Raw genomic sequence first — 18,399 nt, forward strand, 5'->3', positions numbered from 1 at the left:
ACCCGCCGTGCCGTGAGCCCTATATCCTGATCAGGTAAACGGAATTATCCGCAGTCAAAATCAGTGTACCAAGAACGGCTTAATAATCGGTATGAAACATGTCAGACAACATTTGACACAATGCGAGGTTTTATCGACGAACTAGATCGTTATAACGTCCATAGAATTTGCGAAATGCTGACTTCAATCGAGACTGTTGAAACCCCTGTACCACCAACGTGTTTGTCAGTAGCTTACCTCGATTTAAAAACTGACTATACGCAGAGCAAGCTCTTGCAGATCGAATCAGTTGAGATATATGAATACCATATGCAGGCGATAATGGAATATTGCTACATAGATATGGGAAGCTGACGATGGAGAAACTGAAATCACCCCGTTTGGCATACAGTTGAGTTGTAAGTTTAAAGTCTACTTTCAATAGAATATCCAAGTATGAAGCAGAAGTGGACGACTCTGTGGTGTCCTCTATTTCCAGCTCACAGGGATATATCAAATCGACATATGAATGAAAGCTTTTATTGTTAATAGACAAAACGTCATCGATACATCTAAATGTCGAATTGAATGCCACAGCGAGAGATTTTTTTCTTCTCGCGTAGAAGTTTTTGTATAAATTCTGCTTCATAGGAATATAGAAACAGGTCATCTAACAAAGAAGCACAATTCGTGCCCATTGAAATTCCAACAGAATGTTGGAAGACTGATCACCAAAGACCACGGAGATATTGTCAATGAGGAACTCTAGCATATTTTTTATTTCAACTTCAGAGTATTTGTGCGTGGAATCAGAGTGTGTTTAACAAAGTAAGTTTTGAATGACTGATCACTAGATATGAATATTTCCGTTTTTGTTGAAGAAGCAACTGTATATGATGTCAAAAAGTTTAGTCTTTAATTTAACGTGAGGAAATGCATTTTAATGTAATTAACACAACGAATACATAAAACAGTTCAGTGTGGTAGGCAAACAACATAGATACATAAACAATGTAATAGATGAGCAATGTGAATACATAAAACAGTTCAGTGTAATACATGACAAATGTGAATACTTAACAATTCAGTGTAATACATGAGAAATGTGAATACATAACAGTTCATTGTAATATATGAGAAATGTGAATACATAACAATTCAGTGTAATATATGAGAAATGTGAATAACGATAAACAAGTCGATGGACAAGTGAAGATAACGAAACAGTAATCCATCTAAGGACTCCTTTAAAGAATACAGAATTAAAGAAAGGATAAACACAGACCCTTGGACAAAGTTCAGAATCGGGAGCAAATGTCTGTGAGGAGAAAACATTCCCTATTGGCCATTTACTCCCACCGTACGTCATATATCTGTATCAGATAAACGGAGTAATCTGTAGTCAAAATTAGTATGGAAAGCATGACCTAACAGTTGGTATGAAACATGCCAGACAATGTTCAATCCTTGTGTTTGTATATTACATCATTATAAAGACCATTTAATTTGCTAAGTTCCAAATGTATAGTATGATACTATTGACACCCCTGTAATACCAACTTTCTTAAATAAACTTTTGTCAGTAGCCTGCTATGATTTGAAAAAAAATATTAATCATATGCATAATGTGTTCTTGCGTATCTAATCAGTTACGAGACATAAACACCATATGCAGGCGATACTGGGATATTGCTACATAAATAGGGGAAGCTGACGATAGAGAATCTGAAGTCATCCCGTTGGTCATCAAGTTGAGTTGTTAGGTTGCTGCTGAAATTTTTGTTCAATAGATATATAAATATGAAGCAAATATAGAAGACTCAAGTTCGCCGGGATATAGCGAATAGACATAATGTAAAACACAACAGAGTTCAGTGGAATACACGGGTTGAATGAATACATAAAATAATTCAGTGCAAGACGCGAGCAATGTGAGTATATAAAACGGTTCACCGTACAACATGAAATCTAGGCTTCTCATCTAAATATAAACAAAGAATGAACACATTTGAGTTTTTGAAATAATCCCGTTAGATTTTTTTTTATTTACCTAATAATAGATCAAAATATCAATATCATGTGCAGTGTATGCATGTAAGTAATATGTCATTAGAAATTGTATAACCAAGATTTATACAGCGAAACATAACGTGCAAATTGCCCATAAGGTCCACCAATCCTTTTCAGAGTTTCGCCAGAACACTTCAGAACGAGGTCAGACTTCAAGCAATTCAAAATATGGCAACAACTACACTGTCAATCAGCGTTATTCACAGACAAGCCTCGATTTTGTGTAAACTTACATGAAGGCTGGAAACACTTTCGGCCAACAGATAGAAAATTCTACACTGTTATGATTCCTTGATAGAGAAGACAGTAGAGTCTTGATAGCTTGGGTAAGAATTAGTCTTGACTTTAAGGCATACAACACGCTATTCATATTTACATATACATTTATTTTTTTTCTGAATAAGATGAAGATATTGATTAAAGTTAATTATTCATCATATAATCATAAAATACACCATAACACGTGCATATAATTATCTAAATAAAAAAAAATACATTGCTATATATACGGCAATGCTAGTCCACATCGTTCAAGTGGCACATTATTGGATTTGTAGCAACTTTGTAGGATGTTAGAAAAATCTCGTTTTAGCAGTTTATACGTCATACAGATATTTTGGACGCCCTCCCCTGTATCAGGTTCTGATCTGAGAGATTTTGGAGACTTCGACATTGCCGATAGGGGTATGTCATTTCTAAAGTTGTTAGTGAACTAAGACCCGGATGAGAAAGCCTTTTGGAGCCGTAATTTGGTTGTAGAATGTTATACACGTGGCTGTAGTCGTATTCACTGTTGCTTCTTTGATTACAATCACACGGAGGTATGTGCTCTATATCTGCATCGAGTGTAGTTTGACCTGGACTGCTCTGTTCGCGACCCTAAAACATAACACCTAAATATCACTAATGAATTATTATGACCTTTATTTTGAAATATGTACTAAGAAATACATTATATTTCTAACAGCATATATCTATATAAAGTACGGTATTTAATGCCATAAATCGGACTTCATTCTTACCTTTAATATTTCGTTTGAAGCTTCGTCAATTTCTGCGTAAAGTTGAGAAGTTAAAGATACTGATGATGTTTTAGATTTATGTCTTTTGGTCGTCTTGTCCTTTCTGAAAATTTGAAAACAACCGACACTCATATCCTGTGTTCAACATACTAGTTTATGTGGTTACTGTATTTGGAAATAATTGTATCAATGAATGGTGAAGATAAAGAACAGTGAATAATCCCATAACTCCCACAAATAATGCAAATAAAGAGTTGGGTAACAACGAGCACCTGGGATTGATTGCTTTTCTCTTTATCAAGGAACACTTTTCTAGAGTGGTGATTTTGAGAGAGTAGACAGGGGATGCTTAATCCTCCTAGGCACCTGATCCCATCTATGGTGTGTCCAGGGATCTGTGTTTGCCTAACTATGCAAGGTGAATATAACGAACAGTGATCAATCTCATAACTCCTATAACTATCTATTTTATATTGCTCATTAGAGTTATGAGTTTGATCACTGTTCGTTGTCTTCACCCTTCAGACCATATTTGAAATAGTTGCCTATTTAGCATTGATAGGAACTCGCCCGTTTCTCCAACATAGTGGTTTTAATGGGTCTGATGCCATTTTATTCCTAGATTAGTCAAAAACTCTTGTATTTCATTAAGGAATATCTGATTTCCTTACACAGGCTCAATACATGACCTACACACGATTGACCTTTCAACTTGACAAAGCCTATACATTCAAAAGAAATAATTACAGTTACAAACCATACCTGCGTTAGATAGTCGTTAAATGCATGTATAAACATTTTAGAATGATTACTATATCATGAGAAATTCTATTCTGCATCGCGATGACCTTGATGTACAGATGTACTGTATCTTTATGACTGTTAGTGATTTGTAGTGACCACCACGTTGTAATTTGGCTATAAGTAATACTAAACGGGAATGCAGTCAATATGTAAGTAATACAAAACGGGTGTGCAGTCAATATATAAGTAATACTAAAGAGGTGTATAGTCAATATGAAAGGTGAAGATAACGAACGGTGATCAATCTGATAACCCCTATCAGGAATACAAAATAGATAGTTGGGCAAACACGGATCCCTGGACACACCAGAGGTGGGATCAGGTGCCTAGGGGGAGTAAACATACCCTGTCGACCGGTCACACCCGCCTTGAGCCCTATATCCTGATCAGGTAAACGGAGTCATCCGTAGTCAAAATCAGTGTGCCAAGAACGGCCTAAAAATCTGTATGAAACACGTCAGACAGCATTGACCTAATGCTGATGTCAATCGTTATAACGACCATAAAACTTGCGAAATGCTGACTTCAATCGAGACTGTTGAAACCCCTGTAGCATTAACCTGTTTGTCAGTAGCTTGCCTCGATTTAAAATTGACCATACACAGAAGAAGCTCTTGCGTATCGAATGAGTTGAGAGATATAGACAACATATGCAGGTGATAATGGAATATTGCTACATAAATATGTGAAGTCGACGATGGAGAAGCTGAAATCATCCCGTTTGTCATACCGTTGAGTTGTCAGTTTGCCATTAATGTCTACTTTCAATAAAATATAATTATGAAGCAGAAGTGGACGACTCTGTGGTGTGTATTATTTCGAGCTCACAGGGATATATCGAATCGAGATTTGAATGAAAGTTATTGTTGCTAATAGACAAAACGTCGTCGATATTTTAAATGTCAAATTGAATACCACAGCAATATATTTTTCTTCTCACGTAGAAGGTTTGAATAAATTCTGCTTCATATGAATATAGAACTAACATAAGTAATACTCAAGATGTGTGCAGTGAATATATAAGTAATAGTATAGATGTGTACAGTCAATATAAAGGTAATACTAAATAGTTGTGCAGTCAATATAAAGGTAATACTAAAGAGGTGTATAGTCAATATAAAAGTAATATCAAATAGGTGTACAACCGATATATCAGTAATACTAAACAGGTGTACAGTCAATATGTACTTGTAAGTAATATTAAATAGGTTTACAGTCAATTTATAGGATACCAACCTCGCACACTTGCACAAAAGTTTGGAATGTTCATTCACAATTTGTATCAAAATACAATATGCGCCATGTAAATAGCAAGGAGCTAATTATCTTACATATGAATAGTTTTAAATCCGAATCTGCATACGTTAACGCGCGTTAGCATGCTTGAAAAACTTATTGATGACAACTGTGAAATAACAATGACATGACACCCATTAACAGAAACTGAATTACCAAAGCAGTGACAATCAATTGTACGGGTGAAAATTGACAACACAAAATGGAGAATATCATGGTAAGGGTGTGTTTGAAATGAAGGGTGTATTTCACTGCAGATAATAGTGTTGTAAAAAGAGAGTACGAATATGACCAATAAAATCAATGCCAACCTATATGATCTTTGTCGTGTTTTTATTAACGCTTGGAATAAACTTTCAAATGTTGGCGATCATTTGTCTATGATTAATATAGTTAATTAGTGGGAGGACCAAAGGTTAGTATTGAAGTCTATAGGAAATGAATTGTTACGATTTTCCCGTGGACGCATATTGATTAAATGACGGAAGTGGGCATTCTATTTTCCTGAGATTCTTCATTCACAGGTAGGCCCTATTTGATTCTAATCCTGCTATATACAAATTATGAATATCACAAACCTGTAGCATGAACAGCATACTCCGATCAGGAACCCCATTATTCCGCTCAACAGTAAAACCCCAGTACAGGCGAGCATGATTTCCTCTAAGAATAGATTTCACGTATTACAAGTATAGTTATACTGTGTTAATATTTAAAATCCAATTTATAAGAACAACAGAGACAGAATATTCAAAATGAAAGGTGAAGATGATGAACATTGATCAATCTCATAACTCTTATAGACAATACAAAATAGATAGTTGGGCAAATACGGATACAAAATTAAACGCCTTATATCCAAATAACTGTACTTGTTTTGAAATCATATTTAGAAAATATCTACCTTTCCAATGGTTCCAAATTGTTTCCAGTGATGTCATTGTCTCTAACGCAGGGTGTTTGTCTAGGACGTTTTCGTTAGAGTTGGGAGGGCATTTGTAAATTTGCAATTTACATTTCAGGACGACGCAAATGGACTGTTCATGTAAAATTACACATAACAGAGTACCAAACCTTCTCTGCACGTTAACGAATACTTGACAGCTTTTCCCAGCACCACACTCGTCTATGATGTCAAAAACCTTCTTTACATTCTCTGTAAAATGTGATCATTCAGCAATATATTACTGTGTTTTCTTTTACAAACTATGTAAAATCTTTTTTGTAAAGTATATTAATGATTTGCATTAAAATTGAAGATGTGTTTGCTTATATAAATTCCCCGTATATGTAGTATACACACCATTGTCTGTACTGGTGTTATATCCAACAAGTAATATTGTGATCGATTTATTCGGACTTGATATACTGCAATGTCAACTAGGGTATTAATTTATGTCAGTACGTGATAATGATAGGTAAGTAAAATATTGAGAAAAATCAGGGATCTAGTTCTGGGCTGAGTTTTACTAAACTTCGTAAGATACGAGAAAAGATACTAACGTACGAATTTCGTACACTCGTACTTAAGATAAGATGCATCTGTTTTACAAAGACATTCGTAACTCTCAACAATTTTCTTAAGATATGGAAAGATCGTAAGTTACGATATCGGAAATCTTTTCTATTGGAGGTACAAACTTTCTTAGTTACGAATGCTGCGCAAGCGCATAAACTAGTTTCGCTTTTACTTTCGCGTTATACAAAAACAATATCGTCTGCGGATAGCAATAATGGACGGGAGGGCTGTTGACGTCGTGGTGAAGAAGAGAAAGCCAAATTGGTCGGAGAGGGAGCTGATCGTACTATCAGAGGCGGTACTTCCGCGCTATCGGATGCTCAAGGCCGAGTTTTCCCCTTCAATCATATCCGAGAAGAAATCGGAGCTGTGGAAGGTGATAACGGATGAGTAAGAACCTAATATCATGTTAAAGTATAGAACTACATTTTTATACAGGAGAAAACCGTTAGATCGATTTCATTTGTTAAACAATTTTACCCCTAATGAATTCAAATAACACTGAATTATAGCATGCTATCTTGTGTTGGGTGTATGTTATGTTTATGTAGGTACAGATATATATATATAAATTTATCTCTCCTTCGTTTTGCGGGAATATAATTGTATGTTTAACATAGTAAATTGAATTCCCAATTCCATAAGTTCAATAAAACTGTTGTGCACCCCCCCCATCTTGTGCCCTTAAATTACACACATTCTGGTTTACACAAATAGATTTTCTGATTTTCAAGCTACGATACAATGCTCACTGGGGTTAAACTGTCTTTTAAAAAGTAGCATCAGTAATAAGTGTTGGTCAACTTGTAATGGGGGGAGGGGTGTGTGTGTAGAGAACATTAGGCTATAATTACTGTACAGTTGAGCTATATACATGTAGGTTGTTTATAAGTAAATATTGAATGGATATTAAAGCTAGCTTTGGAATGGTGTATTTGCTTACTTTAAAGTGAATACTGTTTAAATCCCTAACTTATAATTTTCATTTTGCCTTTATTTAAGTATTTCTTTTGTTTGTGTGCGAGTTTGACCTTATTTCAACTTTATCTCTAGAGAAATTCACTTGAATACTTATTTGTATTCTGTATATATATTTATAATGTTTATAACATACATTCTAATGCCAAATTAAAGTAAAAAAATGGCTGGATTGATAGGTGGAGCTTAGACAGATATAGATCTACATAGATCTATATCAAATACAATTATAATGGTACTTACCCCAACCTTTCAGTACTTAGTAAGTAATGCATCAGTTGATTCCAAGAATAGTTGAAACTGGTTTAGGTAGACACCAACATAAAGATTATGATATACATATATAGGGAGAGAGTTACAGATCTCCTGCAGACGACAGTTTTCTTTTTAAACAAAAACTTACCCCCCTTTGATCAGTGAGTAGGTGACATTTGAATTTATACCTTGGTTAAAAAGTTCCGGGGCAAATAATCCCAGGATTAGTTTTACTTGGGTCCAATTGAAAATGCAGGTGTGTGATCCTATACTTGTTAATCAGCCATATTGTGATTTTCAATTTGGCACATGAGTGTAAGTTGTATTAGAAAGTTTGGAAATGGTAGCCTTGAGAAATGAATTAAATATTTGTATTTTTATTGCAGGGTCAATGCAGAATCATTTATCAACAGAACGGTGGAAAAAGTAAAGAAAAAGTGGGCAGATATGCAAAGCTTGACCAAGAAGAAGGAGTCTGAGAGAAGGCGGGCAATGAAACTGACTGGTGGAGGCCCCCCTTCTGGGATCTACTTTAAGGAATGGGAGAATCTGGTAAATATTGAAATGATAAAATACCTAAATAGGAACTGGGAGTTATGTGGGTTTTTTTTTAATTCCTGAAACAGGACACTGGCAAGAGAGTTATCTTTAAAAATCATTTATAAGTGTAAAACTTGTATAATTTCAAAATTCAATTATGCAAAGTGAATTATTCTTATTGAAAGCTTTCACTCTCATTCTTGATTGGTATTCACATTTTAAAACAGGTATGATTCATAAAATAACTGCTTCTTTTAAACATTGGTAGAAATTGTTTATTTAATATATTTGGGTGTTTTTTTTAACTCAGGGATATATGGCTTGAATACATATAATTGAATAAGCATTGTTTAAATAAAATATATTATGAAATATCATAATCTGCCAAATTTTATAGACAATATTAGTTATTTAAAAGTTCATTTTTGTGGGCTGTAATGGGTATTGAATTGCAATGAGAATTCAAGATACATGTATACAACTAATACATGTACATTACAAAATCGAGGACATGCACATATAGTGATTTGTGATTGACCATGCTGTGATTTGTTTGTTGTATAATTTTTTGTTTCCTGTGTGCTATATAATACTAATAGTTATATATATTTTTTATTGAAGGTGTTGCAGTCACTTTCAGATGTGGCCATAGAGGGGATAGACAGTGGAGTTGACACTGCAGACTGTTGTAAATATCATTTATTGAATTTGGGATGTCTCTGGGCTGGGCTGGGAATTTCCCATGTCTATATTAAATCTTGATCATGGCTAGTATATGAATCCTTTTTTATTATGTAAATACAGTGTCAAAAGTCACTTGCAGTATAGCCATTACAAATGACTCGGAATTAAAGTAAACCTCTTTTTAAATTGCTTTGGTAAGAGGGACATACATATTTCATGTTACATTACCATAAGTATAATGAAACACATCTATTTGATTTGCAGCAATGAAAACATCACTACCAACTGGTCTGATAATTACAGAGATACCAGGCTGTGACGTACGTCAGTCTGCCTTGACACCGGATGAGCTCAATTCCACACCAAGTAAGTAAACTACTAGTACTCAGTCATGAATATTCATAAAAATAATTACAACTCAAAACAGCTGAGCAATTGAAGAATCAATCTGATTTGAGTGAGCAATGTGACCTCTTTTTACGATCTACAGTTAATTTTTACTGAATAATCATTATAATTTATTCCTTAACAGTAGGAAGTGGAACCTGTATAGACCTGTCAGTGGATGTTGCAAGTAAGTTTTTAATATACGTGCCAACCCACTGAACTACTCAGTAAGGCAAGAATTATTTAAATGAATAGACAAATATTGTTGATATTTATATTTTCATCCATCTTTTAAAATGAAGTCGGCCATTATGACGATGTAGAGTACTTCCTTAAACTCTTAAATTGGAACTTTAATAAATAAATGAAATATAAGAAATTTAGTCTTAATAATAAAATGCAGCATTTCCATACAACTATGATTTTCACAGTAAGCTGTATTTTCTCTAACTCACTGTGATAGATGAACACTAAAACACACATTGGTTTTGAATACCTAAATGATATCTTTCTATTTTATAACTTGTATTACAGAAGGAAATGAATGTAGACCTAGGGTGAACAAGAAAAGCACAAAGGAACAGAAACATGGTGAGTAGTTCTGAAGGAATAATGATCAAAGTTGTGTATCTTAAAAAAAATTACGTTAGAGATGATTTTCAATGAGATAGTTTTGCTTCCTCAAATACTATGTACATTGTTTGTTTTGAATTTGGCATTTAGGAGAGTACAGCCCTGAAATCCAATACTTGTCCATGGAGAAGGAGAAAATGGAGAAGCTGGAAACATACCGGAAGAGAAAGCTGGAAATCATGGAGGAAATGCTGAAACTACAACAACAAAGTACAGCAGCTCTAGAGAGAATCTCCGAGTCATTGCAGCCTGGTGGAAGATCACCACCTTTTTCATTGTCTCCTGTAATTAAGTTCTGAGTTGACCTGTCTTCATTAACATCATATGTCTCATCTTAATTTTAATCATATAATTTGATATCGTTTTATATCATTTACCGGGATAATTTATTAATTTTTATGCATTGTATGTTGTACTTTGCTGTTGTAATTTCATTACTTGCAACACACACACATTTGCCTTCAGGATTTTCTATAGTTTTCAAAGGTAATATATTGGATAAATCTTTAAAAATCTTCTTCTGAAGAACTACAATTAATATGATATTAAGCATATTAATATACAATCATTTCCAGATAGTGTGGACTTTTGTATATGTCTCTGATCATAAATGTGCTTTGTATGTTAATGCCCCATGTGGGTGAGATGGGGGCCTCGTTCGAAGATAAAAGTTTTACATAAAAATACATATAATATTTGAAACTTTTTCTATCATTAGGATCATTGATTTTATATATTGATGTGCAATCATTTCTGTGTATTTGAATAGGATCAGTCTGTTCAGGGAATACAAGCTTTACGAAATAATATGTATCAAATTACAATATATTTACTTGGCTTTAGAACACATTGCAGTCAATATTTGTGAACAGGGCAAAGACTACACCCTGTCTCTCATAATAAAATGTCATAAATCGGTTCTATTTCTTTTTAATCAAAGCTCCTGTGCTATAGATTCTAGAGTGTATTGATGCCATGTGCGGACCAAAAAGTTTAAGATCTATTCAATTTTAACGATTCTTTGAGTCCCATTGGATACTTACATCACTCAAATTTATCAACACCAGTATATCATTTTAATTCTACGATAAATAAGACCACTGACATATAAGTTTGTTCAAGAAGCAGACAATCTGAAAGTGAAAAGAAGTACCAGGAAAATGGTCAGAATGCTGTATGCGGCCCCCAGACCCCCCCAGCCTATTGTGAGTAACCTTCAGATATTAACTTCCTTTTTATCTTTTTTTCATTGCGAAATAAGGTCCGAGTATGGAGATTAGAATTACTGGAACTTTGGAAACAAGTAGTAAAACTAAGCATTTCCATGTATTAAAAAATGTCTCATGATCTCACTTGCAAAGAGTAGAGGTTGTGAAAAGTACGTAAATTATCAAGTGCTATACACCCCCCCCCCCTTGGACAAATTCCTGGATCCGCCTATATATATATATATATATATATATATATAACAAATAATTATAATCTGTGAAAAATGGTAGGGGCGGGCCACACACACACACACACACACACACACACACACACACACACACACACACACATATATATATATATATATAATTAAAGCAAGTTCATCTTCAACGTTTAAATATATATAAAGAAATCATTATAACATAATTGTATGAAAATAGTTGTTTTCTTTAATCCAATCCTCGGCAGATTCAGAAACTCCATTCCACACGATCGGAAAAATATTAAGCTTTCCTTTAAGAATGTTGATGGCCTCCGTGACATAACTGAAATAATAAGTTAGTCTTTAGGACATGGCGACGTGAATGCATTTTCTTAAACATGAATTTGGTTAATAGAATTGTAATGGTTGCGCTTTGAAATATTATTACCTTTAAAATCTCTGGACAATCCTCATTCTAACTGTGGCAGCATCACTGTTGTCATTTGCAAATTGACGATGCATGGTTGGATCCGCAGTCTCTGGTTCTGCAATTTCCATCAAGGGAACATTCCTTTCAATAGCGAGGTTGTGTAGCCGCATGGTACATTCAATTATTCTTGCGCATTTCGATGGTTTGTACGGTAAACAACCACCTGTCTTGTGTAGGCACCTTAGAGGATTCAAAATTTATATATCCTTAATTTGTGAGGTAAATAAAGTGCATGTATTCCATGAAGAAACAATGTTTGCATGTACCTGAAACGGGCTTTCAGTACACCAAATGTCCTTTCAATGACATTTCTCGTCCTGCAGTGTGCTGTATTGTACCGCTCTTCTTGGCCAGTTCTGGGGTTGTTGATTGGGGTCATCAGTCATTCCTTTAAGGGGTATCCCGAATCCCCTAATAACCAACCTCCATCAGGCAGATTGGACACGCACTCCGGCAAATAACTGTTGTTCAGGGTGTAGGCATCATGTGTCGATCCTGGAAATTTGCATACAGCATTTGTAAATCTGTAAAGAGAGCGGAAAACTTGTTACTTTATATAAAATCAAGATGCGTTTGTGAAACACTATGGCACCCCCGATGGCAACAGTATCAAACAATTTCAGACACACAGAAGCAATAACACCCCCTATAGTCACAGGAGACATAATAAAGTAGAATTGTGCGCATTAAAAAATATGTAATTCTCGGTTGATTTTATTTGTCATATAAAACATTTGTTCTGCGTATACATACCTTAAATCTGGCTTCACAACAGCCTGTACATTTATAGAATGAAAACCCTTTCTACAAATGTATAGGTGCTCATCATCTGATGTCATTCCCCGGATAGGAATCTGTGTTCCGTCAATGGCACCTGTAGTGAAATTTAAACTGAATATAAAAATTATTAAGTACCAGGAAATATTGCTGCAAAAATGGGGGACCCGTATCACAGCAGGTGTGGCATGATAAAGATACCCTCCTGCTCAAAGGCCATAAGCGCCGAGCATAGGCCTAAATTTCACCGGCTATGGTGGCGTCTCCATATGAGTGAAATATTCTCAAGGGGGCGTTAAACAATATAATCCTAGACACTAGATCCGCCAGTGAGAAGAAAGCGATTGAGAAATTAATAGTCAAGTCCTTGCTTAATTCCGAACTTGGGTGAGAAATGGTAAACTCTAAAATTTGCTATGTGCTTCCAATTGCATGCTATAAAAATACCCCGGCTACATTACACACCTACTACATTGGGGAAACCAGCGATTTTGTAAAAATCTGTCTTGATGTTCTTGATATCCTCTGAAGCAGTGGGGAGCTTGATATTTTTCAGCGTGTTGCAAATTGCATCAATTACACGATGAACAATTATACACCCTGATGACTTCGAGATTCCGTGAATATCAGCTACTTCTGAAAGGTAGTCTCCTTTTGCTAGGAATCGGAGACACGTCAACACCTGAAATGAAAGGAAGTATAAGTTATAAAACAGTTTTATCATGTTATCGTTACCCGGCCCCTACCATGCTCACTATTTAGTATTAAAACTATATGTACAAAAAATTGGAAATCATCAACAAAGTAGTTCTCTCTCTCTCTCTCTCTCTCTCTCTCTCTCTCTCTCTCTCTCTGGTGACCATAATTGATAAATGCAAATTGCATTCGATCTGTGGGCATGCCATTATTGCATTCACCGACATTCAGTCTAAATCTAGCATTTGCTTAGTTTTACTGATGTAAACACGTGAAATGTGTTATATCCAGAACATTGTAATACAGTTGTCTCAAACACCCCCCCCCCTCCCGCAACCCCCAACAATGATTTAATAATTCGAAGATCAGACAGAATTCATTTTTTCAATTTGCTACTCAACTACCAACTTCCCCCTCCCCTGACTGGTGTATGAAAACGGCTTTTAAAAAAACCCAAAACCAACAGGTAGCCTAAATATTGTTTAACATCAATAGTTTTATGCTTTATACTACTTGTATTTAAAAATGTATCAACGTAATGGACATCCCAACTATTGAAATGTAGTGATATAACGTACCCATTACCCATTATTACAGAAAAGGAACGAATTTTGCAAAAAGAAAATAAATGCGAGTTATTAAAGGCCTCTGCATATTTTAAATATTTCATGCGTATATCCATGGCGTCATCATAAAATATTACGTCATTTTCATGTAAATGGGGTTTATAAGGTGTGTAGATTAAAAACAAAATTAAGTATAGAATGAAAGTTGAAAAAGTGAAACAAAATTCAGCATTATATAGTATATAACGTCCTTCGTTCCTTCTTTTTGTAAAGAGTGGTTAACTTTTTTAGGCTTACATGAACCAAGGGAAATAACTTTCAAATCATGAATAACATAGATCTAGTTACGCCCCGTTTGTTTACTCTTCGTTTTGAATTTTGGAACAACTGTGTGACAAGGAAATTCTCTGGCGGCATATAAATTACACGTCATATCCAGGATATATTTGAAGGTTATTCAATGAATTAACTGTAAGTTAGTTGTTTCTTTATATGTATTACAGCATGTAGTGTACTTTGAAACTTATGTGGTCACTATGCAATTTCATCAGTTCATCCAGAATTGCCTCTGGTCATTGTTTTCCCCCGTTTCATATATCCCCCGCCCCCCCCCCCCAAATTTTTTTTTACCTGAATGTGAGCAGGAATAGAGTAGGATCTTCTTGTGTTAGGCTGAATAAGGTCCTTTACATCATCTGTCAGCTGGAGTATGACGAATCTCGGAAATCTATATCGTTCCACCAGTTCTATGTCTGTCAAAGTATCGAGAACTTGGCTTCTGTCCCTAAAAATGCGATTACGACGCGGCGATCTTCTCTCGTCAGCATTCAGAATATCACGAAATAATATTAAAGCAGCCATATTTATTTACATTTACAAGAATATCTTAATTTAAGAAAGCCCATAAGCTGTCGTAGAGTTACGATGATTTTTTTCAACGTAACTTAAGTTAAGAAGTTTAGTAAAACAGATTTCCATCGTATCTTACGCTTACGATCGAAATCGTATCTTACGAAGTTTAGTAAAACTTAGCCCTGAAACACAACAAATGACTGCTATAAACTACTTACTGTGTGTTTTCATCCTTATGGACAAAAACGGAACAAGAATACTTTTCGATTCCACCTATAATAGTCGGAATATATCTTTTATTGGATGATATATACATCAGCACAAAATTTATGTCTAAACAAATTTTAATCATTGAGGCAAGTGTTTTTTTTTTTTATCAATCTCACCTTTCTGAAGAATTTCAATTCTTTTACTCTTGTTGTAACCACTGGTATCGGCCTGTTGAATTTTGTTGCTATTTGTTAAGGTCCGTGAACAATCAAAATCCTTGGAAATATCATATTTACAGACTGATTTAATTCCCCGAGTTTGTGGTGACTTCTGATCGCATCCAACTGTAACACATAGTTCAGGATCATTTCTCCCTCCACACGTGCAGATATGTTGAGAATCCGGAGTGTGTTGTCCTCTTACGAACTCACATTCCCTGTTCTTTACGCATTTCCAAACATCCATTGCTTTTTGTCCTAATTTTCATAAAAATGCACAATCAAACAGCTGTGCTTAAGACTCGATTAAGAGCACGAGGCTACAATTAAGGCACACATTTTAAGAAATATGCCTTTCGCACAGTGATAATCTTCAAGATTGTGATCATAAACAAGTGTAAAATTTTCCTTTTTGATATTTTTGTAATTTATATGAATAGTTTAACATTAATTCTCTGCAAAGAACAACAAGTTAATGTAGGGGTCATCGATATGTCTATGTGATCAATTCAGTAGCATTCAAGATTTTTCAAAATGATGCTACCGATATTATTAACTCAAAATAACACAGGTTTCCTTACCAATACATCATGAAAACTAGCAGTCAACCATGTTAGGTCAGATGAATCTGATTTCACACAAATCAGTCTTATTGCATGTATAACGATTTATAATCTATCATTATTCTTATGAATTACTGTCTCTGTTATGTATCCATGACTCTGTGATGGATATTTCATACTTCCTGTTTATGTTATGTATCCATGACTCTGTGATAGATATTTCATACTTCCTGTCTCTGTTATGTATCCATGACTCTGTGATGGATATTTCATACTTACTGTCTCTGTTATGTATCCGTGACTCTGTGATGGATATTTCATACTTACTGTCTATGTTATGTATCCGTGACTCTGTGATGGATATTTCATATTTACTGTCTCTGCTATTGATCCATGACTCTGTGATGGATATTTCATACTTACTGTCTCTGCTATTGATCCATGACTCTGTGATGGATATTTCATACTTACTGTCTCTGCTATTGATCCATGACTCTGTGATGGATATTTCATACTTACTGTCTCTGTTATGTATCCGTGACTTTGTGATGGATATTTCATACTTACTGTCTCTGTTATTGATCAATGACTCTGTGATGGATATTTCATACTTACTGTCTCTGTTATGTATCCATGACTTTGTGATGGATATTTCATACTTACTGTCTCTGTTATGTATCCATGACTCTGTGATGGATATTTCATACTTTCTTCCGTGTGTATTGTCACTGCCAGATACTTCCCTGTCCGAGGATAAAATCAAACATTTTTTTTTTCTTCATTTTTTAAATAAATAAATTTAGCTGCTTACAACATCAGTCTCGGATTCTAATTATCTTCATTACCTTAGAATGATAGCCATCATTTTATACATTCATGTACATCAGAATTGTCGATGGTGGTTCAGTAACACACATGTTATTTTGTCGTATAAATTGAAAAATGGAGACAACATATACATTCTAAACAATTTTTGAAGTGAAAAATAAAATCATATTTCTGGCATGCTATGTAACAATTTCGAAGACATTAAAAAGGAACAATGTTTGGATCGAGATGATGAGAAAAATAAATGTCATAGCATATCATGGTCATTTATCGCTCAACGTCTATCGTTTCTCTGATAGAGAATACAAATTTAACAGCAGAAACAGACCCCTAAATACACCAGATCAAGCGCCTAGAAGGAGTAAACAGGTGGCAACAGAGTCGAGTTATCTACCTTGATCAAGTACATGTAGGAATCCTTAGTCAAAATAAGTAGGTAAAAATGGTCTAATAATTTTTAATAAACATGTGAGGCAGCATTCAAAATAATAACAGATTGTATTTGTAAAATAACAGTCCATTGTACCGACTGTATGATTTGCAATATTAAGAATTCAAACGGCACCCCGGTAACATCAACTTATTTGTCTGTATCTTACCTCGATTAAAAAAAATTATCATATGCAGAAGAAGCTTTTGGGAATCGAATCCGTTGAGAAACATAGATACCGTATGCAGGTGGTAATGGAATATCGTTACTTAGACATAGAAATTTGACGCTCGGGAATCTGAAGTCATCTCGTTTGCAATAAAGATGCATTGGTTACTTGCCTTTAACATTTATGCTATCCGGATTTGAAGCAGATATAGAAGACTTTGTGGCGTCTCTTATTTTGAGTTCACTGGGATATATCGAATCGACATATGTGTGTGTGTATATATATATATATATATATATATATATATATATATATATATATATATATATATATATATATCTATCTATCTATCTATAAGCACTGAAAAGGCCACGGCACTGTTGGTTATATAAAACTCAATGAACAAGGTACGAGTGTGTATATAAACAGGCCCAAAATTATTCCCGTTTTAAATTTGTCTTAAATTAAGCTTGATTTGTGTTTTAAGTAAGTTAAATATATGCCAAGTATACTGTCTCAACTTAAATCAAAGTGTTTGCTTATTTGATAGCATTATTACGTCATTAATAGCACTTTATATCAATATATATTGATATATATGTTTCGTGGCCTTTTCAGTGCTTATATATATATATATATATATATATATATATATATATATATATATATATATAACAGGGGATGCTTACTCCTCCTAGGCACCTGATTCCACCTCTGGTGTGTCCAGGGGTCCGTGTTTGCCCAACTATCTATTTTGTATTGCTTGTAGGAGTTATGAGATTGATCACTGTTCGTTATCTTCACCTTGCATATCTATCTATCTAACTATCTGTATATCTATCCATCGATCTATCGATTTATCTATCTATCTATATATCTATCTATCTATCTATCTATCTATCTATCTATCTATCTATCTATATATATATATATATATACATGTAAGTCAAGAAACACATCGATATTAGCGCTTTCGGCTTTAATGCTTCCTCAGATAATTAAAAAATGAAATACAATGGCTA

The 18,399-nt window shown here is 34.5% G+C and overlaps 2 protein-coding genes and 1 pseudogene across 2 annotated transcripts; 1 reads left to right on the top strand and 2 right to left on the bottom strand.

The window, feature by feature from the left end:
- Positions 1-898: 898 nt before the first annotated feature.
- On the bottom strand, positions 899-6,321 carry LOC130048518 (uncharacterized). The gene is made up of 4 exons (XM_056145371.1): positions 6,076-6,321; positions 5,750-5,834; positions 3,072-3,174; positions 899-2,928 (listed from the first exon to the last, which is right to left on the bottom strand). Exons 1-4 carry the CDS (start codon positions 6,110-6,112, stop codon positions 2,653-2,655), a joined length of 501 nt encoding a protein of 166 aa, XP_056001346.1. The 5' UTR covers positions 6,113-6,321; the 3' UTR covers positions 899-2,652.
- A 365-nt stretch (positions 6,322-6,686) lies between these two features.
- Positions 6,687-10,466, top strand: LOC125656724 (uncharacterized). The gene is made up of 7 exons (XM_056145844.1): positions 6,687-7,080; positions 8,310-8,475; positions 9,085-9,151; positions 9,412-9,513; positions 9,680-9,721; positions 10,069-10,125; positions 10,258-10,466. The coding sequence occupies exons 1-7, from the start codon at positions 6,905-6,907 to the stop codon at positions 10,464-10,466; spliced, it is 819 nt and encodes a 272-aa protein (XP_056001819.1). The 5' UTR covers positions 6,687-6,904.
- A 1,562-nt stretch (positions 10,467-12,028) lies between these two features.
- Positions 12,029-13,658, bottom strand: LOC125656725 (putative nuclease HARBI1; annotated as a pseudogene).
- Between the last annotated feature and the right edge of the window lie 4,741 nt (positions 13,659-18,399).

This window comes from Ostrea edulis, chromosome 7 (assembly GCF_947568905.1).
Source record: "Ostrea edulis chromosome 7, xbOstEdul1.1, whole genome shotgun sequence".
Lineage (NCBI taxonomy): Eukaryota > Metazoa > Mollusca > Bivalvia > Ostreida > Ostreidae > Ostrea > Ostrea edulis.